At 53.1% G+C, this 18,972-nt stretch overlaps 8 protein-coding genes and 1 non-coding gene across 9 annotated transcripts; 2 read left to right on the top strand and 7 right to left on the bottom strand.

Annotated features, from left to right (window-relative positions):
* Positions 1-222: 222 nt before the first annotated feature.
* PV08_07196 (uncharacterized protein) lies at positions 223-939 on the bottom strand (the record flags this gene model as incomplete). Its single annotated transcript, XM_016381527.1, has 1 exon — positions 223-939. The coding sequence occupies one exon, from the start codon at positions 937-939 to the stop codon at positions 223-225; it is 717 nt and encodes a 238-aa protein (XP_016234629.1).
* A 2,011-nt stretch (positions 940-2,950) lies between these two features.
* Positions 2,951-5,244, bottom strand: PV08_07195 (uncharacterized protein; the record flags this gene model as incomplete). Its single annotated transcript, XM_016381526.1, has 8 exons — positions 2,951-3,030; positions 3,119-3,194; positions 3,249-3,452; positions 3,512-3,797; positions 3,848-4,721; positions 4,818-5,009; positions 5,064-5,182; positions 5,240-5,244. 8 exons carry the CDS (start codon positions 5,242-5,244, stop codon positions 2,951-2,953), a joined length of 1,836 nt encoding a protein of 611 aa, XP_016234628.1.
* Positions 5,245-5,888: 644 nt separating this feature from the next.
* PV08_07194 (uncharacterized protein) lies at positions 5,889-6,407 on the bottom strand (the record flags this gene model as incomplete). Its single annotated transcript, XM_016381525.1, has 1 exon — positions 5,889-6,407. One exon carries the CDS (start codon positions 6,405-6,407, stop codon positions 5,889-5,891), a length of 519 nt encoding a protein of 172 aa, XP_016234627.1.
* Positions 6,408-6,826: 419 nt separating this feature from the next.
* Positions 6,827-7,891, bottom strand: PV08_07193 (uncharacterized protein; the record flags this gene model as incomplete). The annotated part of the gene is made up of 1 exon (XM_016381524.1): positions 6,827-7,891. The coding sequence occupies one exon, from the start codon at positions 7,889-7,891 to the stop codon at positions 6,827-6,829; it is 1,065 nt and encodes a 354-aa protein (XP_016234626.1).
* Positions 7,892-8,387: 496 nt separating this feature from the next.
* PV08_07192 (uncharacterized protein) lies at positions 8,388-10,061 on the top strand (the record flags this gene model as incomplete). Its single annotated transcript, XM_016381523.1, has 3 exons — positions 8,388-8,442; positions 8,494-8,624; positions 8,676-10,061. The coding sequence occupies 3 exons, from the start codon at positions 8,388-8,390 to the stop codon at positions 10,059-10,061; spliced, it is 1,572 nt and encodes a 523-aa protein (XP_016234625.1).
* A 522-nt stretch (positions 10,062-10,583) lies between these two features.
* Positions 10,584-10,683, bottom strand: PV08_07191. Its single transcript has one exon. It is a non-coding gene; the product is annotated as a tRNA-Asn (tRNA).
* Positions 10,684-11,551: 868 nt separating this feature from the next.
* PV08_07190 (uncharacterized protein) lies at positions 11,552-14,308 on the top strand (the record flags this gene model as incomplete). Its single annotated transcript, XM_016381522.1, has 4 exons — positions 11,552-11,584; positions 11,644-11,862; positions 11,923-13,446; positions 13,502-14,308. The coding sequence occupies 4 exons, from the start codon at positions 11,552-11,554 to the stop codon at positions 14,306-14,308; spliced, it is 2,583 nt and encodes an 860-aa protein (XP_016234624.1).
* A 1,996-nt stretch (positions 14,309-16,304) lies between these two features.
* Positions 16,305-17,516, bottom strand: PV08_07189 (uncharacterized protein; the record flags this gene model as incomplete). The annotated part of the gene is made up of 1 exon (XM_016381521.1): positions 16,305-17,516. One exon carries the CDS (start codon positions 17,514-17,516, stop codon positions 16,305-16,307), a length of 1,212 nt encoding a protein of 403 aa, XP_016234623.1.
* Positions 17,517-18,034: 518 nt separating this feature from the next.
* PV08_07188 (uncharacterized protein) lies at positions 18,035-18,718 on the bottom strand (the record flags this gene model as incomplete). Its single annotated transcript, XM_016381520.1, has 1 exon — positions 18,035-18,718. The coding sequence occupies one exon, from the start codon at positions 18,716-18,718 to the stop codon at positions 18,035-18,037; it is 684 nt and encodes a 227-aa protein (XP_016234622.1).
* Positions 18,719-18,972: the final 254 nt, after the last annotated feature.

Genomic DNA, 18,972 nt, shown 5'->3' with positions numbered 1-18,972 from the left:
GTGGGTGCCCTAGTGGATGCCTAGGATGGCGTGCGGATGAGATCAGAGGCGCCACAGTGGGCGCCGGTGGGAGCTGGATGGCCTATAGGGAGCTCAGGGAGTCCAGGGAGCCCCCGGGAGCTCCGACCAGAGGCTGGCGAGGCTGCCCTAATAGGCTCCCGGGGGGGCTTGGGTCCCTCGTCGTAGGGATCGAAAAATTAATGACGCTGGGACGTACCGTTATCAGTCCAGGATCCACCACCGTTGCCTGTCGCCCTCGTGTGTTGGGAAGAGACGAAGAACTCGTTGATGCTGATGCTGAGACGGATTCTTGGACGATTCGAATTCGACCTTGGAACTGGACGGGCAACGCTGATGATGTTCTGGTGCTGATGGTTCTTCTCGCACTGTTGCTGTCAGCATGCGAGTAAAATACAGTTGAGAGTCTTTGGCCTGGGCTACACACATCGCTGGTGACGGAGACTGTTCCTCCTCCTCCTCCTCTTCCTCGTCCTGTACTTCTGTCTCTGCTCCTGCTCGTGGTCCGGCTTCGGGCGCCGGTGATGGATCTCGATATGCCGGGGGTTTTGCCGGCTGTTCTCGTTCTCGTAGGCGCTCAGGATTGTCACTCGTACGGCTGTCTGTTTCCGTGCTGGTAACGCGCGCTCTGCCACGAATGGCTGTGTTCGCACCGGCGCTGGCACTGGCGTCACTGATCCCTCTGCTGCGTTGTTCTTGCGCCTGATCAGGCACCTGATGTTGGTGGTGACGCCGATGTTGTCGCTGCTGTCGTTCCTGATGCTGATGCTGCTGCTGCGATTCTTCCTGTTGGGGGCCTTCCACCTGGACCAGTTCCCGTGTTCTGCTGCTGGATTTGACTCGGCTTCTGATCTTGGCCGTGGCTTTCAATGGTGTCAGTGGCCCGTCTCGTAATATCAGTCTTCTGGATCCAAGCGTCATGTTTTATTGACTCCCGTACGTCGAACGCCCAATTCAATAGGTAGGTACCAGGAAATCAGTTGCCTTGCCGCAGCCGTCAGTTGGTACTCGTTGGCCGTGTGAAACGTTCGGCTTTCGTCGTCGTCTTCTCTCTTTCGTCTCAACACGGGCCGTCAGAAGACAATCAGAGGGCCGTTGTGTCCCAGTACAAGCACAAGTACAAGTATCCAGACTGGGGCCGACGGAGAGACTGGCACGTCGTTTCTAATCGAGACCAAATCTGCGCACCTACGGTAGTTATGCTGTACAGGCCACACGGGCCAGGATCGGATCGGATCAGAACGAGATTCTCGGCCTTGTATCCATAATCCTCCCATAGGTGAAGTCAGACTCGTCACTGTGCTGCTGGGCGTCCTCACGGTGAAAGGGAGGCTGTAGCGAGCGAGTGCTCTCGTTGGTACAGAGTGTTGTTCGATGTTTCGGTATGTTAACGAGGTCAAGGTCGACAGATGTGTACGGTACAACAGCCCTTCGGCTGCCGGATCCATTCGCCCAGTGCGAGAGACTGGGATGGATGCATAAATGCCAGCCCATGCCATCCCATAATCCCATCATCCCGCTCTTCTTCGTCCTCCGCTTCCCCCTCCCCCCCTCTCGGATGTTTCATTGTCTTTCTGGGGTCCGAGAGCGACGCCTAATGAAGCTTTCTCACCACTGAATCGCTCCGATTCTTACAAAGCCTCTTTCTCATCCTGACTAGATGCACAGTCAGAGATCTCGTCTCGTCTTGCCCACCCACGCCTCGGCCTCAGCTGGGTAATCACACAAAGCATTCGCATCGACAACTCTACATTAGAGTTCTGACTTGTTACAGTGTACTACTGATGCATTTGCTACAACCTTGGCTGCATCTTCTGTTTCTTTTTCTGTCCCCGATGCTCAAGTACCCTGCAGAGTCAATCACCCAACCTACAGTACGGGCCAAGTGAACTGCGCGCAGCCGTAGCGTGACCGGGCCTCTTCATCCTCCTATCCCACTCGGACTGCTAGTGTAAGGTCTCCCATCTGAGATCTCTCGTAACGATGCAACCCTGAACCTTGTGCACTTCTGCCCGGACTGATGGCACCGTTTGCCCGAGCCGAGAGATCCGTCCGAGAACCACATGCGTCTGATGGTCCCCCCAGCAGATGCAATACATACCGTACAGTGCTCGACGAGAACTCCCTCTCCAACTACTAGAACTACTCCATGCCTTTAAAAAAGTTTACCCTACTGTAGATACCTAGGTACATGACTAGGGTGCCTTATCTAAGTTATCTTCTTTGCTGATCGAGGCACACTTGACCGGACATGACCCATGACCATCACCACCACCCACGTCGTGTGTGGTAGTCGGAATCTTCCATAAGATCAGTATGACATCACACAGGTAGCTAAGTAGATCACAGCCTCTTACTGAGCAGAACCACGAGTATCGAGCTGAGTTCACAACTTCCGCGCTCGTTGTCTGTCTGTATGGGAGCATTTTGTCTACAATGCAGAGCTCTTATCATCCATCGACGATGGATTCCGATATGATGGAAACAATAGCGAGGTCAAAAATGTGCCGCTCCACCCTCACCACCACACAGATTACTCTGCAGCGCCATCATGTTCGTGGATCGACCACAGATCGGCCTCTATCTCGCCGCATGTCTAGCTGCACTACCGACGCGCTTGCCATTCGCCGCAACTAAACTTTACGCCGGATTTCGACACCGACGGCGTGGGTACGCGACCATGTTCCTACCAACACGAAATCCCCAACGGCGCTGGCTGCCGCAAGTTGTGCGCCTCGAAAGGGCGTGGCTGATAAGAACACTGGCTAGTGAGGCTTCGACTTGGCCACCCGTCCGAGTGCCGCTTAGAGCGAGAGGGCCGATCTCGCTTCTCGGTTAAGCTCCGGCCAAGGGAAGGCGCTAAGTCGCCGCATTTTTCGCCTTGAGATAAGCATCGGACTCTACCACACCGAGTGCGGGCTTTTGCACCGTTTCATGCTTTGGGCTTTTCCGATAGGTTGGTCTGGCTGCTGTTGGCATTTTCACGAGGTCGATCCCAGGTTCGCACGTGTCCTAGACATGGAGTCAGCCTCAAATTTCACATGCCCCTCTGCACTATTTGACGATGGGAGAATGCCGTCACTTGCAACTGGGTACGTACCCTCTGAACAAGAAGTGATAATGCAGTCCTGTTCAAATGCCAGACCACTGAGAGGATGCTCATCTATCTTTTTGGACTGCCGTCAAATGTCAGCACACGCATAGGTACCACTTTTCCAGACCCAACATACCATGACAGGAGGTAAGACAGCCGTGCGGGCTCTCGCTTCGACGGCATGGTTGAGGAATTCTGACTCGTCGACAGTGTCTTCCTTGAAACTTCCAGTGCGGTTGGAATCTGATCGAACTCGATTGACAACGCTCGTGCTCTCTGTTCGCTGTCGAAGCAATGATACTGATTGCGTCGAGATGCTGCCTCTCGGTCGAGCCGTCGCCTGTATTGCAGCGTCAGTCGCTTCGATGTCACAAGTCAACCACTGCTTGTTCGGCTTACCACCTTAGGACGATGGAGCATTCCAACGCTAAAGTCCCATAGCAAGAGCTTGCAGTCGTCTCCCACGCTCCCGAAACGATACGTCCGTTCATCGCACCGCCAAGGGTCAAAGGCTACTGCGGTGACCCACGAATCATGACCGTGGCACCGTGCGATGATCTGTCGTTCATCGAGGGACCAAATAGTCACCAGGTCATCTTGGCCACCGGTAAGGACATATTTCCCATCCGGCGACCAGCAAACACAGGTAAAGCCTCCATAATAGGATGAGTATATGTCGGTGAGCCTTTCCGAAGTCAATAAAATAATGCGCCTTTACACACTCGATGCACGTACCTTTCCTGCAGATAGTCGATTATCCGAAGGAAGCCGTCGTCTCCTACCACGGCCAGATGCTTGCTGTCGGGCGAGAATGCAAAATCAGTGATGGCCTGGTTCGAGATCTTCCAACACGCCACCGGATTGGTCCTCTGGTTCTGGGAATTGACGCTCTTTGTGATCACCAAAGTCGACTGGTCCTCGTCGGGGATACTGATGCCTTCATCCACGAGTTCCTCCGAAATGTAAGGCGCGTCTTCCTTCTCCTTGTCGTAAACCACTAGCATTCCGTCCACATGGGCAGCAAGAAAGTGATTCTCCGACCCCGGTATCCATTTGATCTTGGCGACGGCAGAGCTGTTGATGACGCCGTTCTTGTTGATTCGGGCATACTTCTGGGACATGGGTTCGTACCAGATTATGTCGCTCGCCGAGGACCCCATGATGACATCGAGATGGGTCGAGTGTTTGGTCAATGCATTTACGTCGTGGCACAAAATGTGCGCCTTGGTAAAGAGGATCTTGGTCATGGGATCCTGTTTCGAGCTCGAGGAGAGGTCAATCCACTGGAAGGCTCGGTTGATGTTTGCAAAACAGAAAGTCCCGCCCTGGTCTCGCTCGACCAGCTTCTTCGCTAGTGATTCGTGGGGGATAACGCGGGAGACGAAGGAAGAATTACTCTTGATAATGTTGTTTTTGGGTTTCCGGCGCTTCAGGTTGTCCCCCCGGCTGATGACCGGCGACAATGCGGCGTTGCCCTCGCCAAAAACCTTGACGCTAGATTTATTACTGCCATTTGCCGACGCCGCCAGGTTGCTGATATCGCTGGTGGTGTCGATGGAGGACCTCGGCTCTTTCTCCAAGTCCTTGAGTTCTTTATATTCCTTGGCTTCTTTGGCCTCCTTGGCTTCCTTCGCCTCCCTAGACTCCTTGGACTCTTTGGACTCTTTCGAAGTATTCAACCCTAGAGACCGCCATCTCAACAGACTGCTGGTGGCAGTGGTCGTCCGGTACAAGTCTGTGTTGATCTGCTTGGGATTTAGAGAAACAAGGGAGAGCTTGACGCCACTTGTCGGTGGGTTCAGGCTGGTACTAAGCGGGTTCGGGTTAACGATAGGAACTTCTGAGGGATGCGGAGGCGGCGTTGCTAGCAGTAGGTCGTCGCGTAGGACATATCGACCTGATGGCAGGGTTAGCTCGATGGTGGACGAGAGGCGGAGCAGACGAGGTCAACCTTCGCCGGCCTGGAACTTATATTCCGGTCCTTCGCGGTGATGAAGAGTATTTGCAGTCTCGAGAGTTGTGGCTATTAGGTTACTATTCGTAGGATATCTAGGCGGAGGAGGGATGGCACTGCGGTTGAAAGATCAGTGGGATTGAAGTTGAGAGACAGAGGAAGTCCCGACGTACAACATGTCGCCTATCAAAGAGAGAGCGCCAATCCGCTGGCGAGGAGCTCAGTCTCGCAGACGACAGAACACCAGAGAGATGTGGGCTATGTGCAGTTCGAGGTACTAGCAAGGTGCGTCTGAGAATACACGTTCGAAAGACCGCAACTGAGTGGACAAATGCTTGGAAATGCAGCGAGTGAGTGGTGCGGGAGGAGAAGGGCGCACCGATAACCGGCGGCTTTAAGAGGTTACGGCGAGCCCCCGTCCATGTGCGGGGGTGTTGGCTGCTATAGCGGTGGTCAGCACCACTTTGCTCCGGCGTTCTGTAGGCGGTGCTGGTGGCAGTCGGTGGTGCGACTCCAACGCCCGCAGCTGCAGCTCAACCGCAATTCAGCCGAGAAACGGTTGCCCAAACGCCCTCTCCCATTGGGACCTTCGCAGCAGACGGAGGAATGTGCCCGGAGTGCTTTTTGGTGTCCTGCTCGACAACGTGTCTTAGACTCTTGGAGATCTCGGACACACATCACTACAGGCAGTGTAGGCTGGGGCGATCTGGAGCTGTGGCCGCCGATGAGCGGCCTGCACAAAATGCAGAAGGCGTCCCCGCGACCCTCGCCCTGTACTCCTGAGCACCTGAGGTTACCGACGGCAACATCCCCTGCTTTGCTTCAGATATCCTCAGGCCATCTTAACTTGGCCAGTTCTTCTCTAAGGAGCGTAGCGAGTTCCTGGCTGATCGCTTCAAGATCCGTCCGGACCTGCTCATGTTCATGTTCGGTCTCGGCTTCGCTGTGTGCTTGATCCTGCTCTTCCACAATGTCACCATTCGTAGTGTGCTCTTGCTCTTCGTCGACTGCCTCGGGCGAGGCTGTCTTTTGCTTCTTCGGTTCCGGTCCGGTCACCGCCAGGAGGATGTGGTCGGCAATAGGTGTCACCACTGACAGCGCGCCCATGTTCTGCGCTTCAAAGACAAGTACATCCTCCGATGCCACCGTGTATGCGGCGGTCATCGTTGTAGATTGAGTCCGAATGTCTTTGATCGAAGGAGTGGCATTTCGGTAGGCGTATGCGAGAATGGAACCGTTGAGAGCAGATACCATGAGGGACGAAACATGGCCACCCCATGACAACGCATCTTGGAGGAGAGCTGACAAGCGCCCAGAGTCTAGGAGGCATACTTGGCCCATGATTGTGTCTGGAGGGAACAAGAACGCCAAAATCTGGACCGACAGAAACCCTGCAGATGAATCCGAGCCTGAGCAATGCTTCTCCTGCTAGGACCCAAAGGCGCATGGAGACGATGAGCACCTTTAGCTTACTTTGAGATGGGAAAATGAAATGACATGCGCCAAGAAGACTGCGCTGCCCCTACGGAGGACAGAATACATTATAGTAAGGTACCTCATGGGGCGAGACCTCCAGTGTCTCTGCGACTCTCAGCGTGTACAATTTCCTCGAGCTCCAAAATTTCTTTCTTCAGCGATTGCCGTTGGGCTAATGACCGTTCGTGCACAAGATGAGCATTTAAAATGCACGCCGTTCATATTGCACCGGTAAATGCTAGCCATGGACACGCTACTATGAGGGAAAAGGGCAAAACAAAGCATCACCATCTAGCACCGCCTGGCTGTGGCAACGGTGGTCGAGTCTGCTGTCTGGCCTTGTCAAACTCTCGAACAATAATCTCACAAGTGACCTCTCTGCAGAGCTGTTTGCGCCGGTCCGAGGGCAGTTTTTCAGCAAACATCAGTCCGCTCGCTCTCTCGACCGCTTCCAGAGGAACTTCAAAGTCCTTCAGGCTCTTGGTGTTGGGGATCACAGCGTTGGGCAACACAAATGCTCCCAGAGCCACTCTTCCCACGGGGTCATTTGCAGCTTCCTCGCCGAAAATGACCTTGTAAAAGTGAGTGGGCACCGCCACATTGGGAGGATTGCCAATCATTTCATACGAGACTTTCCATTTGCCGTCCTTTTCATCCTTTTTGGGCAGGTATAGTGGTCCCGTCACTACTCGTACGCTGGGATATCTCTTGGTCAAATTTCGACAGAATTCTTCAAAGTGTGCCCAGTAGTCACGATTGAATCCCTCGCCCACTTGCGGACACATGTTGCTCAGGACAAACGTGCTATCCATCGCCGCCTGTGACCATTTTGCGTCCGCCGCGGGCACTTGGTGGCCGCGATCGTAGCCGCTCCGTGCGTAGTCGGTCAATTTGGCTCGAAACATCGGCGGCACGGAGAGGTCTTCGTAGAAGACACTGTTTCTGCGGGAGCCGTTGTTCAGGAGTAGTGACTGTGCGGTGAAATGCTCTGCAACCCAGTGCGGATTTCGTGTGAACCGGTTGAAGGAGGAGAGGTGTGACGGCGTGGAGAGTGTGTCTGCAATTGGACCAGGGAAGCCATACCGCAGAATTCCTGCGGGATCGACGGGAGAGACGACAGCTGGGAGGGCAGATTGTGTCGGTGCAATCACTGGGATTGGATTGGGCACCGCAACTGGCGCTGGCGGAGCTGGGACGGGCACAACGGGTGCGAGAGAAGCATCTTTTGCAGGCGACGGAGGTAACGGCGTGGGCGGGCTCTTCGAGGGCCGGGAAAAGATCAGAGCACTGAGGGACGCGCCCGCCGCTGCAGACGTCGCAGCGACGATGGCGAGGGTCGTTTTCGACATGGCAGCCACGGTGTCGAGAGGCCGACGAGTGTTCCTCCAGCGCGTACACTGAGAGCGACGGCCTCGAATATTCTGCAGGCACCCGGACCCGCCAGTCGGAAGATTTACCATAGGCCCAAGACACGGCTAAAGCATGCTAGCATAAGGCTGCGCCAGATCGACCTATAGGGGCACAGCTACTTGTAATAGGCGCGTTAGCGCGCCTTAGATAATATGATTTCATTGTGGCATATGTCCATCACGGGCATGATTTAAGGTCCTCACAATGCCCTCCTCCTTGTGCACCGTTCCTGACAACACTGTTGACTATGTTCCGTCCACCTCAAAGTTAATCCCCCTTACACCTAGCGTCTGGACCTCTATACCCTTGCTATAGCCTCGATTCGTCTCAGGACCCTCACGAGGTACACACACATGCACTACGAAGTATTCTACGCACCTCATTGATCCCTCTGGTGGCGTCTCCCCACCGGGATAGGCGCCCGCGACCCTCAAGATGGCCCTCGACAATGATACTCGGGGATGGATTATGGCGTGTATCAGCGGTGTTGGTATGGCTTCTTGTTCGTTCCACATGAACCAGGCGGTCTAACGATTCGTAGCTTGCGTGCTGGGAGCATCCGTCATCTGCGTGGATATCATCCTACGCGTCATTCCAGGCTGGCACGATTTCTCCATCTCTGAAAGCGACCAATTCCTATCGGCGTCATTGAGTCTCAGTTTTGGCGTCATGGTGCGTATCTCGAAGGGAACATCAAACTGCTCGGCGCTGACCTCGCTCTAGTTGTTTTCTGCCCTATACTCCATGCTACCGCAATCCAAGACCTACCTCAAGGACGCCGGCTACTCACCCAGGACCGCATCATTCATGTTGATCGGGTTCTTTCTAGCCGGCGTCATTGGTATTCGCGTCCTGTCCCGCTTCATTCATCAGTTTATCCCATCTCACGTTGTCGACTGCGACCACACTCACGGCCAGGAGGAGGACTTCCCCAAGGACCCAGAAGAGGTGGAAGATCATTCACCCAGTTTTGAGCATACAGCCGACTTTCCCGCCTCAAAGTGCCACCCGCGAGCTGCAGATGATGAACACACGCCGCTACTTTCCCGCTCTGCCACATCCAGTCCAAAAAAGCGTCCCCATGAGACGCCGGAAAATGCGGACGACGCCCCTGGCAGGCAGTTTTTCACTGCACCGAACAGCCGAAGGCCATCGTTCATGCCTCGGACGCTGACCAGAACCTTTTCGAAATACGTGACCGGATGGAAGGAGAACTGCGATGAGATGGGACCGTGTATGGGTTTCTCAGATCCTTGTGGGCAGGATTGCTTCAAAGTCGTCGTACACAGGAGAGGATCGATTCTTCCAGGCCATGGACCATTCTCTCGCGCTCCGACGTGGCGAACTCCAGTCAACGACGTGCGAGTTGCACTATTGTCGGAGGAGGAAGAGCGTTCTATCTCAAATATATCACCTGTGACTCTATCCGATTCTCCTGCCCAGAGACTACAGCTGGGGCGGTCACGATCGTCCACCCATCATTTTCACCACCTGGACAATGGGCACCAGGAACGCGGGCTTCGCCGACCTTCGCACCATTCTCACCGCTCTCACCATTCTCACCGCTCTCACCATTCCCACCACTCCAACTCGGCCGCCGGACAGGAGCATCACCATCATGTGCCGACCAATGCCTTCCTATCGATCGGGCTACAGACCTCGGCCGCTATCGCTTTGCACAAAGCACCGGAAGGGTTCATCACCTACGCGACCAACCATGCCAATCCTCAGCTGGGATTTGCCGTTTTTATGGCACTTTTTATCCACAACATCACCGAAGGATATGCCATGTCCCTTCCTCTCTACCTAGCCCTGGGCTCTAGATTCAAGGCCATTGTATGGTCATCCTTCTTGGGAGGCGCATCCCAACCGTTAGGGGCGGGGATCGCTGCGCTCTGGTTTAAAGTGGCCAACCGAACAAGCATGGGAGCACCGACCGAAGGGGTGTATGGTGGCATGTTTGCCATCACGGCGGGAGTCATGACCAGCGTGGCGCTTTCGCTGTTTTCCGAAAGTCTTTCGCTTTCTCACAACAAAGGTACTTGTGTTGCGTTTGCATTCTTGGGAATGGGGATTTTGGGTTGCAGTTTTGCATTGACAGCGAGTTAGTTGCACCCCAGGTTTATTCTTATGATGATGAGAAGATGAATAGAGAACAATATTATTATTATTCGCACTTGCAGGTTGGCCCCATGCCGGACCAGTAATGACGCTATGTAGTTGGTTCTGATTTAGACGTATTGCCAGAACGATGACCTCCTGCGCAGCCTCGTCGAGATGGCGTATGTATTCCAACAACAGAGCTCATGTCACCAAGACGCCCCTTGAGGAGGCATGTCCAATGAGCTTTTGAGGAATTGGGTGGACCGTAGACGACTTGCTGTAGAGTTCTTTATTCTTGCAATGTTCAATGTTAAGCCTTTTTGCAAAAAGACACCTGCTGAGAGACCCTGTGAACCGAGCCTTTGCAACTCTTCCCAAGCGTGGTTACCGAAATGATTACTTCCGCAACATTATCGAACGGTCTGGCTTTATCAATGAGTCAAGGGTATAGGAAAGGTTGATTAAGAGAGAAAACCAAAAAAAACAAAAACAAAAAATAATAAAGAACAAAAAATACAAAATTGAAGACTCCTCCGGACAGGATCGAACTGTCGACCTTCTGATTATATGTTTTAGGCATAGAAGTGCGCTTAACAGTCAGACGCGCCACCGATTGCGCCACAGAGGAAACTGAGCTGGGTTGAAATCCAACCCTTGCTGATTTGTGATTTGGATTTAAGAAATATAATACATAATCCCTAATACAACTTTGTGGGCTAGTTGACTACCATTAGCGTTCGACTTAGCCTAAGTGAGCCTAGGTAGTTTCCTCAGGTAGGAGCTCTCCCTACATAACAGATATTCTTCCACCCTTTGTACTCTTTCCTTTTCGAACTCCTTCAAACATCTATCCGCTTGTCCTCTGGTTCTTCGTATATGTAGATTTTATGTATGTCTGTCCGGTCGAGGTGTCTGAGTGGGCCTTTGATTTCCTGGCGTACCTCCCTTTGAGTACATTTTTTTGCCGACTCGGCTGCATCAGCTTCTTGATCAACGTGAAGACACTCACCAACACTCATAATCCCCTACCTATAACAGTCAAGTGGCGCCATGCCTGTTCTCCGCTCTCTGTGACTTTAAAACATCAGAGATTGATAGCTCCGCCGCGATCACTTCTAACAGGCACTCATCTTCACGCTCAGTCTCCTCCAGTTACATTATTTGTATAATGTCGCTCGATTTTCTCCCTTTCCATTCTACTGGCTTTCTTGACAACTCTATCGGATCATTTATCTAGCCATGATTGTCATGGGAAGTAATAAAATGCCGTGTGTGATCTTCTTCGGTGTTGACTCAAACGGCTACCTCCAGTATGGGAGATTTACTCCAGAGAAACAGGGACGTTATGTCTCATTTCAGCACGCCCTCGTTGTGAATGTGACCAGTTTTTAGAACTCTATCAGTTCAAGGATGTTCCTTAGAAACAATCTTGAACCCTTTTCTATCTGTCCGACTTCCTGTCCTCCGTTCATCATCTCTTTCCCCTAACCACAAAAATGCAGTCTACCAGGGATGAATGGGCGTCATCTGTAAGGCTTCACCCATTATCTCTGAGCTGACAGTTACTAATCATGACACAATTCCTCAGGATGGATTTCCCTTTGACCTTCTCGACACTCGTGGCATTGGGGTCCGTGCGGACGGCCGGATTTCGACCCTAGGGAACGTGGTAACCGAACTCCCCGAGGAACGACATGCACGCGAACGATTTACTGTGGAAGACGACGATGAGGTTGAAGAATGGGCTACTCGTGCCTTAGTTCACCCAGTGACAGCCCTTCAGGCATTCCGCGACTTCGAGACCATGGTGAGTCAAGAGGTATATTGATTCTTTTTATACATACATGCTAAACGCCGCCTTTCTTAGAATGATAGACATACCGCCTCGTCCTGGCAGGCCAGGTGGCGCAAGATCTCGCGTGCCCGTGCCGAGCAGCCCCATTTGGAGGTAGGGGAACCGTCAACTGCCTCGTCCGCGTCTGGCTGCGTGGAATTCTGGGAGGGACCTGATTCGGCGCCACCAACTTCCGACTGTGAGGGCGACGCTGGTGAATTGGACGAAGAGCAGAGCGACATGGAATGGTTCACGCCGCCTCCTGAGCAACCTTCAATCAGCCCAATAGTGTCATCCGAGGCAATTTGTCCCGAGAGTGGTGTAACCGAAGGCGCCATAGCCACGTTCTACCCTCGAGACCCATCCCAAGAAGACGAGAGCGCCGTTCCACCAGCACATTTCCGACCTCTGACCCACACCGAACCAGCTGGTCGGGAATCGCAGAGCCAGCTGAGAGTGAACTCGGAGATCACCCTGCGTCAAGCCCTATCCTTAAGGGACAGACAAGAACATATTATCTGGCTCACACAGCCTTGGGTCCTCGACGTATACATCGAGTATGCAGAGTGCGTCCTTGATCGGCTGTCGTGGACCACGTCGCGGTCATATCGGTCCTACAATGATAGTCAGCCACAACGTTCTTCGACCACCTATATCGTTAACAACGCCATTGAGGCTCTTCGTTCTCGGTCCCAACGATACCTGGCTGACGTCACGGGTAAAGCCTGCTGGTCTTTGGACAACCACGATATTCGGTTCATCGTACGCCTAGTAACAGCTGGTCGCGAGCCAGGGCGCTGGTGGGAGCGACGGTCGGATGGAGAGATTCCCCAGCTGTGTGCCATTGCTAACCGTCTGGCGGGCTGGCTCAGGTATGTCCACACCACCACCTCGGGCACAGGAGGAACGTCCCAGTGGCACCGCGCCAACTGCCACCGATGGCTGTCGATCCTCCGTCCTGCTCGAGCTCAACGTGAGGAGCATCTTCGTCCCCACCCAAGAGGGATACAGACGGGATCACTTTCGTGCGCCAGCACCGTACCAAACCGTGCAGGACATAACCCAGATGGCGAAGAAGTGTGCGTGTCTGATCGTTCTGATGGGCCTTCTAACCAGGCACAACCGGACCAGGGGCAAGCAGGGTTACCGCATGAGCCTGAGTTACCACCTCACACAATAGAACACAAAAGAGACCAGAACGAGACACTGAAAACCATACCGGGTCTGGCATCCTGTACCAGTGAACACAATCTTGACCCTTTTCAAGACAATCCTATCCCAATGCCGGACAATAAGTCACGAGTTCCCGACATCCCAGCATATCCTACGCGGCCCCCTGCCGAAATGAAGAGCGCCGAACGAGACTCGTCATGGCTGAGCGACTTTGGTCGACAGAAATTCCAGTACAGAGCTCAAATGTTGTTAGCCGCATGGGGCGTCACTGCAGATGTTGAGTCGTGCGTGCTCGTGCCGGACATGTGGTCGGGGGCCGACCCTCTCCATCTGCTGGCCACGTTAGACCTGAAGGACATGCCGCCAAAATCAGTCCCCCGACTGGTAAGTTTCCCGCTCCTCTGTCTCTCTATCACGGCCGCTCACATCACATCCTCAGACATTCAACCTGGCGGGGCATACCACGACACACGCCCGAGCCTCTTCGTGGTTCGTGGAGCATCGTCGGGGAATCGACCTGGACAATTTCTTTGGCCAGGGTCCTTTCACACCGATGGAGGGCTCGCATCGATGTCACCTTCCGTATTGTATAAACCCTAGCCACATCGTTTACGAGGCCCAGGATGAAAATCGATCGAGGATTCGATGCTTCCACCTCGCACACGATCTCCGTTTTTACGGCTATGACGTGCCAACAAATTGTCGACGTCACGAACCCCCTTGCCTCCTGGCGTTGGCGGCGTTGACCTTAGGGGAAGCGTACACCATCCAGTTCACCAATTTATCCATCGCCAAAAACACGTCACTGCCTACGCCGCGCTTTCAACAGCCAGGGGCGCATCCGTACCCGACATTTGAGTCCAGGTTCCCCTTATCATTCTCATCTGGGACATCCGCCATCGGCGCGGATTCCCTCGTCGATAATGGCATTGAGCCCCAAGATCCAGAAACCCTGCGCCACCCTACTTTCTACTGTCGTTTCTGCAAGGTCAGGTCATTTAAGAGGATTTCTGCGTATTGGTTTCATATTCGCGACGGCCATGGCTTGGTTCAGACTGAAGAGCGATTGGGCGAAATACGGCGTACGGCGGCAGTCTGGGAAGAGCATCTCAATCAACAACGAGCGCGTGGTCACGGGGTTAGGCACGACGATCGTACCTGGCTCAAGATACAACAGATCAAAGCAGGCAACTTTGGTTGGGAAGTCGTTATGGCATGGAAATTGAGATACCAACGTGAACGTTGATAAAGATGATTTTATTCTAGAAATGGGATGATGGGAAGATTGGTTCTCTACTTTGAGTGACGCAAACAGCGCGAAAACAGATGTTACTGGGGAAACTGCGCCGAGCGCTCATTTTATGAGTTTAATGGTAGATAAATACCTACCCTCCCTGTAGTTACGAGCCAGAATGTCAAGGCGCGCCTCTGTCCAGTCAAAGGCTTCTTTCAACATGCACTGCGCGGTTTATTCGAATGCCCCTTCCCTGCTCGTCTTGCTTTCATTTCCCGAAATGCGAGGAGGTCGTTGTATTCTACCCCCTCGAGTCCTAAGATAGGAGCCTCTCTTTCCCAACTACCCAGTACATCTAACCAAGGTCACGTCGAGCGTTGCCTTGTCGTTTGTGTAGGTGACAATATGGTAGCTCAGGCACCTCCATAGTGCTCACCCGAACAGTCTTGCGGCAGCGGTAATTGCCTTCTGGTCCAGGGTCCTGGTTGATGCCACAGCAGCGGCTCAGCAGACACTCGCCTTCCGTCGTCGCCAGACCACCTCCTTCACAGGCTACCGCGCTAACGAAAGTTGATCGAATCGCTGGCGAACCGGGTGGCAGTCGGACGCAGAAGCGGAGCAGCGCGACCAGTAGCTTGCGGATCACTCCTAGCGTCTTCAACACAACAGCCTCCGCTCTATCACTGAGGCAGAAATCCGTGAAGCTGAGGTACAAGTCTATCGCGCCAGAGAAGAATCGACAGATCCACACTCGACCCTTTAATGAACAGACCAACAACATCACGCCCATGGTGACTGCTGCGCAATACACCGATGCGGTACTGGAGAACCCGCCTTTGTCCATCAAAAAATGAAGGATTTGGAGAACATCGTTCGTCGGTGTCCACAACACCATCTTACTGAATATACCAGCAAGTGCAAGTCCCAGAACTCCCAGAACACGGTTAAGCACAGCGCCCAAAAGTTGTTCCGACCAGCCCATCCTCCTCACTGAAATGGAACCCACACGGTATGGAGTGAGTGGTGTCCTTCCTCACTTTTATCAGCCTCTTGCATGTCTATATCGCATGTGTGTTTCTCACCTCTGATCGGTTTGTTTACTCCCCTATCACAGTGGCGGGGGATCTCCTGGCCGTGAGTCGATCTGCTTGTAAGATTTGACCGACCAATGTTGAATGGCTTAGCGACACCAGCGCCCTTTTCATGAAGAGCAGTCAGGGAAGAGTGTATCGGCCGTGAGAATAGTTGCTTGAGGAGGGGTATTGTAACGGGAGAATCGTTGTACCTCCTGCCGTACGCAACCTTCGCTTTCCAAGGCAACAAATAACTCTCTGTGTTACTGAGATGATTGTCTAACCACAAATAGCGTGCTTCCCTTACGTTCATTGTTCCCTTTCTTATTTGTCCGTCTCTCAAGTCTCACAGCGCAGGCAGTAGCACAACTTGTGCTTGTTGCAAGGCGGGAACTGAAGAGTGCAATTCGCTGTTCATGGCTTGTTGCTTCACAAATGCACTGTTGGTGCCTGCGGGGGAACAAAAGAATTCGTTTGGCCCTTCGTCAACCGGAAATCCGGGGTTCGGCTGACCTCAGTAAACGTAGCGGCCGGCAAACCTCTAGAAGATCAGGCCGGGTAAACGTATCATGCAACAGCCGGCATATCAAGGATCTGTCTACAGTCGCAAGGGCAAAAGGAAGGAGTATCAAGTTGATCGGGAATGGGTATCAATGGCCGCCGTAAAGCCCTATATGATACAGAATCAGAACAAACAGGAAGGGCACAGCAATTCCACAACCACAACAGATCCAGTCCGCGCCCTGCACCAGTCGGCGATCAGTAATTGCTATCGTTCTCTATGGTCTCGAATACAAGGAATGCATGCATTGTTTGCTTCCACCATCGGTCTTGTTCCACCCCCTCATGCACCGACGATCATCATGGGCCAGCCTGCGCCATCGCTGGGATACCTTGGGTCATGGTCCGCCAATAGCTGCCGCACCGTCCGAGCATTATTCGTCTCTCTCCACAACCTCGCGACGGCCACTGCCCTTATTCCTACCGTGGGTCTCGTATTCACTTTCTGAGACGAAAGATTCACCATCATCCGAGTCAGGTATTACGATGGGCTGATCCCGTCGCCGCCCAGCTCTGTGAGCACGAGGCCAGCCTAGAGCAGGTAGTCCGGTTGCCTTTAAGCCACTTGACTTTTTCCCAGCTCCAACATGCACCGCTCTCTCCCCTTCCAAGTCATGGACGATGAATGTAGTTGGGGCGCGTCTGGAGCTCCGCGGTGACTGGTCATCTTCTCCGAAAAAGTCTTTGATACTGCGTTGAGGATGGGTCTTAGTGTCGACATCCATGTCTGTCGGTTGTGATTTGCCTGCTTTCACCCCTCCACCTCTGCCACTGCCACGGTTGTGTCCCTTGACTTCTTTCCGAGAGGCTTCGGAAAAGGTTGAAAACTCGCCATGGTGGCTTGTGCGGCGCTCTCGCAAATCGAGGATGTCTAGGTCTTCCGATGTCTCTCGCTTCAGCCCACGGACTGGTTGCGCGGAGGTCGCTCTACCGCCTTGAGCTTGCATATCGCCGGCTTTTCCTCCTTGGAGTGGAACGTCAGAGGCTCTGGGTTGTGGAATTCCGAGATAGGGTCCAAGCCCTTCTGCCAATTCGAGCAGTTGAGGCATCGAAAACTCGGCCCGTACGACTTTGGTCTTGATCAGGTAAGCCATACATGTTGCCGCGCCCGGTATCTCCATGTGTTGGATATGGTTCAGAGTATTGGCCGTTGACGCCAGCTTGTCTCGAACTCCGTTGAAAGATTTGCTACCAGCCTGTGCCCTCATGTCGGTGATCTCTTCGTTGTAGCTATGTACTTGGTTCTGCACGTATGCGGCGGCGTGGACAAATCGGGTGACTGCTCGCTTCGTGTCCAAGTTTCCAGCCATCTTCTCCTGGACGAACTGTGCCAACTGATCGAGCTCCGAGGAAAGAGTTCGTGCATTGTGGGCAGACGTGGGTTGGTCGAATGACAGGCTGAAGGCGCTGATCGACAGTTTCATTTGCGGCATAATCTTCAGGCGACATTCGAGGTTGCTAATAGCTGTACGGGCATTACGCTCGCCGCTGATTTTCTCAATTGACATTGGGTCTGCTGCCGACTCTTCGCGGACGCGTGCTCCCTCGCGGGGTTGGGTACCAGGCTGGAGGGCGTTTGCCGACATGGTCTCGTTGTCTGGGGTCAAGTATTGGAGGGTCGCCGATGATTCTTCAGTGCGAAAGAAGGGAATTCTGGGCTAATCATAGGGACTTGAGAAGGTTGTGGGATGAGGAAGCAAATGTAAGACCCAGCGTTAGTGTGAGATGACCATTATATCAGACCTTAAGTAGTGAAGTTTGCTCCTTCATTGTTTGCAGGCAGGCAACCATGGCTCCAGGGCTGCCTGCATAGGACAGAGAAAGACGTCAATAGATAACTGGTACGGCTCATACCAAGGTGTCCCTTGCTTCACTGCAGTTCTTATGAAAGTAGAAAGTGTATCGATATGTTCTGACGCCTTGATTGTGGTCGAATGATATGGAAATATTGAGCTAACAACGGGAACGCCACTCGATTATGCGTAGGTGATATTCACGCATCACAGATCGGTACTCTGAGGAGATGGCATTTTTGTGAGAAGTCCTGGTCATTCCACTCAGGACTTTGACATAGATCGAGAAGACTCTGCACCGACACGAGGATTTAAGTCGCATCTGAAATGGCCACAAATCGAGCCTCAAGCTGCCGCAGCCGTCGCATGACAGTCCGCCTTCCCACTCCTTTCGACGCTCGGCTGAGCATGCTTTCCAACGCAAACCTAACCAAGAGAAAGGCATACGGGTTCTCTTCTGCCACGTGCCGCAACTTGGTCTGGGAGAGGACGGGATGCACTTCAATCGATAACTGCGCAGCGTTGAAGGAAGTCGCCGTTATGTCCTTGTGCTCAGACACAACGCCTTGGAACCACTTGTGGTAAGAGGGCACCGGAACGAGGGCTGTTTGGTCTGACGTGGCGGCAAATTCGGAGACAGTGGTTGTGTATTCAGGGTATCGCAGAATGAAGTCATCATAATCAGTTGCATCGATCCGGTAGCCCCATTTGAGGATGGTGTCAAGATAGGCACACAACCCGACCATCTGGTCTTTGCTACAGCATGAACCTCTGACTTGGCGAAAGTGTTCAAAGATGTCGGCTGTTTTAGGAGCTGGCTCGGGTATGCGATCACGGCTGTCCTTTTTCATCCTCTTCCAGTGCCGTTCCTCCGGATCAGTCGAATCTCGACGTTTGTGGCTTTGTGGTGGTGGTAGTGGTGGTGGCGGCGGCGGCGGCGACTTAAAGGACGGAATCAGCCTGCTGAGAATATTGCTTTTGAACGCCCACGGCATGATAGAGAAGCTTGTTGTGAATTTCGTTACTGTTATTTGTGGTGCTATTACTGCTGGCATTTGCTTTCGTTATCCTTCTTGTTTCTATCGTGGAGGTGGGCATGGATCTGAGGGTATATAACTCCTCCATACCACTCAAACAGTGTTTTAACATTGTGTACATCGCTGTCCTGTGCTCGGGCTGAGCGATACATCTGACTCAAGTGAGGTTTGACCTCATACTGCCTAGGCACAAGGTTACTAAAGAGATTGTC

Source organism: Exophiala spinifera (assembly GCF_000836115.1).
Source record: "Exophiala spinifera strain CBS 89968 unplaced genomic scaffold supercont1.5, whole genome shotgun sequence".
NCBI classification, from domain to species: Eukaryota; Fungi; Ascomycota; class Eurotiomycetes; order Chaetothyriales; family Herpotrichiellaceae; genus Exophiala; species Exophiala spinifera.
Note: the sequence above shows the minus strand (reverse complement) of the source record. Positions and strands in the feature narration are given on the sequence as shown.